The sequence below is a fragment of the Nicotiana attenuata genome, chromosome 5, assembly GCF_001879085.1.
Source record: "Nicotiana attenuata strain UT chromosome 5, NIATTr2, whole genome shotgun sequence".
NCBI classification, from domain to species: domain Eukaryota; kingdom Viridiplantae; phylum Streptophyta; class Magnoliopsida; order Solanales; family Solanaceae; genus Nicotiana; species Nicotiana attenuata.
Genome location: NC_031993.1, coordinates 48,460,670 through 48,464,069, shown reverse-complemented (window position 1 = coordinate 48,464,069; position 3,400 = coordinate 48,460,670). Strand labels below are relative to the sequence as shown.

At 33.1% G+C, this 3,400-nt stretch overlaps 1 protein-coding gene across 1 annotated transcript; it reads right to left on the bottom strand.

The window, feature by feature from the left end:
* Positions 580 to 2,086, bottom strand: LOC109226389 (ethylene-responsive transcription factor ERF091-like). Its single transcript, XM_019391167.1, has one exon. It carries the CDS (start codon positions 1,564 to 1,566, stop codon positions 739 to 741), a length of 828 nt encoding a protein of 275 aa, XP_019246712.1. The 5' UTR covers positions 1,567 to 2,086; the 3' UTR covers positions 580 to 738.

Below are 3,400 nucleotides of genomic sequence, written 5' to 3'. Positions count from 1 at the left end.
TGGGTGGTGACGGGAAAAAAAACTAAATTTAAAAAAAAAAATCCTTTTTGGAGAGGAGGTGGGAGGGTGGTGGGTGTGGGGTGGGTTGGTGAGGGAGGAATAGGATGGGGAAGGTTGATAAGGAGTTTTGGAAAATATTTTCCCTTCACTTGATAAGAAAAACATTTGAAAAATGAGTTGATAAGAAAAATGATTTCCAAAATATTTAAGTCAATCAAACATGAGAAAATTAGAAAATATTTTCGGTCATACCAAACACACCCTTAGTTTTATTTCTGTGAGATAAAAGAAATGGGAAGGAAAGACTACATAAGCAGTCAATCCTTACTCCTTTATTTTAAAACTCCTCTTATTGACCGTGAATAGTCCAGTGCAAGAACAGCGTTTTCCTTTTTGTTTTTTCTTTTTCTTTAAAGGAGGAAATAGAGATGCAAAACTACTATGCCAAATATCACTTTTAGTTTGCCGCCGAAATTATTGTGATCAGAAACTTTTCCAGCTTTCGTCGTTTGCTAATTGTGCAACTAAGACGATAAATAGATAACATGCAAAAGTTAGAATTTTGCCACTCAATTTTCATGACATAAAGAGGCGGCATATAAATTTGTATAAACAAAGTATGAATCATCCAATAATTCCTATACATAATATCCAAGAATATAATTTTCTCTTAGCTAGGTGCCGTATGCCCCTATCTTCCCTAATTATGTATCTAAAACTTATAATTTTATTATTCAATCACAAAGAGGATAATAAACTGTCCAAATAATCACTCCCAAGATCCTCAAACTCTAGAATTTCTAAGTCACTCTGATCAAGATCTTCCTCCCAGCTTCTCATAATTCTCTTTTCCATAGGTAATTGATTAATTACATCTAAATCTTCATACATGCTCCAATCTCTGGACACCCTTTTTCTTGAATTAGAAATAGACTGATCATCCCAGCCAAGATATGCACCTCCAATTTGTGAAACTGATGATGGGAAAGTCCATTCTTGTTCAGGAAAGGATAATCCCATGGCTTGAGCTACAGTTTCAAGGGGGAAGTTTAAGTAGGCCTTAGGACCTCTTATTCTCAAAGCTGCTTTATCATAAGCCATGGCTGCTTCTTCAGCAGTATTAAATGTCCCTAGCCAAACCCTAGCTCCTTTTCTTGATGAATCCCTTATCTCCGCCGCGTATTTTCCCCATGGCCTCCTTCTTACCCCTCTATAATGTCTTGTAGTAATTACCATCTTCTTCTTCTCTACTTTCACATCTTCATTTTTGCTTGTTGATTCATCATTTGAATGTATTTTGTCATTAGGAGGAAGAATTCCATTAAGAAACTCTTCCCAAGTGTCAGCTCCCATTGATATCCATCTTCCTAAGCTTGGCAATCTTTCAAGACTTGGTAGTTCTTCCCATTTTTTAGGACATAATTCATTGGTCTCCCTTTGAGCCTTTTCATTAGCTACATTATTCTTGGATATGAAGTTTGCCCAAACATTCTCTAAAATCTCTTCACATGCTATTTCTTGTTGTTGGTTCTTTTCCACACGAGTCATCTTTAAAGAATATTGCATATGAATAATATTGTAGGAAATTACTTGAGGACTATTTATAAGAGTCTGTTTTATGTGCACGCTTGCTTCTTGTTAGGTGATCGATGACTCGGAAATAACAGCTCAGCTAATGATTTTAATCCAATTGATGAATTGGAAGCCAGTATGACGCTTATACTACAAACTATGACTAAGCTAAATTCAAGGATGATTACCAGAATTTAGACATGAAGAAAGGTGTTTACTTTAGTGTTTTTAATATTTTCTTGTTGAATGCTTTGATTATAACTAATCATTTTGTGTTGTTTGCTGAAAAAGCTATCTTTTTAATCCATCTATACTAAATGATTAATGAGATAACAAGCAGGTGATGAGTATGAAAAGGCTTGTTCAAGTCTCATTGTTTTGCTTTCTCGTCACTAGTTCCTTGAACTGCGACGTTTTTGAGTTTTTCTTTGAGATCGCAATATAAGGCTACATCATCCAATTTCCTTAAACTTCTTAGTTAAGGAACGAATGTTCACATTGAACCTGTAATATGTTTTTAGAAAGCCCCTCAAAAAAATAGTTACACTAAAAAGAGCCTGGCACAAGTAACATAAGCTAATTAATGTACTTAATTTAGCTGAGATATGGCGAACTAATTAAAGATCATGTACGACCAAACAGTTCGTGATTCACTATTTGCCTAAAAATAGAAATAAGTTACTCCTAACATTTAATTTTGTCATTCGCACAAAGAAAAACAAACATCAAGACGAGAACCTTTTTTAAAAAAAATTCTTTTCTAAAAATAGTACTATTTGCATTTGGCGTGATTTAGCTTCACATTATGAAAGCTGAAGCAGGTAATTTGGAGAATGAAAGAACAACAACTTCATCTTTGATTTACTGCAAAAATTGATCTAGTTTTTGTTCGATTTAGAATGAAAAGAACAACGAATGAACCAGAAAGACAACTAGTATTGTGTAGTAAATTTTGATCAAATGAAAGAGACCAATTCCAAAAGAACATAAAACATAGCCTAGCTGGGCACACCTTTGCTTTATTTATTTTCCTTCTAAAACTTGAGCATGTAGTAAAAATAAAAAATAAAAGAAGTAGAGGTTTTTTTCAATTGAAGGATGAAAATAAGCTTGATAAGAGAAAGTTTCCACTTTTCCATTTTGTTTTTCTTTTTAGTTTCTTTTTCCTCTCTTGCCCTGGAAGAACTACGGATACCTTTTGACATTTGTTTGGGCAGAAAAGCCATTTCTTGCGAAATACTCCTCAAATAAGTGACCAACAAACTTTTTGGTTTAGTGTAAAAGAGAGTTTCTTTTAAAAGTTTATTCCCTATTGCTTTCCTATAGCTTTAAAAGCTTGTTTGGATGGTTATTACCAATTGTATTGTATTGTATGGGTATTTTAAATATAATGTTTGCTTTGATTGTTACCTAAATTTTATTGTATCATTAAATTCATTGTTACGTAACGATAAAAAGTGCCACTTTATGGAACGACGGAAATGGTGTGGTGGCGTCGTTTCCTTGCTTTTTCTCTCATATTGCTCTTCCTTATTATTATTAGATAATCATATTTTATCTTTTACCCTACATTTTATATAATAATTCTACTCCGTATCCTTTTTTTAGTACTCAATTGTTGGTGCGTGATATCATGAAACGACGGCAAACGATATAATCTATCCAAACGTTGTATTCATCAAACAATACAATACAATGCAGTACTATATAATATGATACATTATGAAACGACGTGATCACAATAACCAAACAAACTGTAAAAGGTTGTTCTTTACAACAATTCCGCTCAATATATTAAATTTCAAAATATTTCTCTCTTTTTAAGATT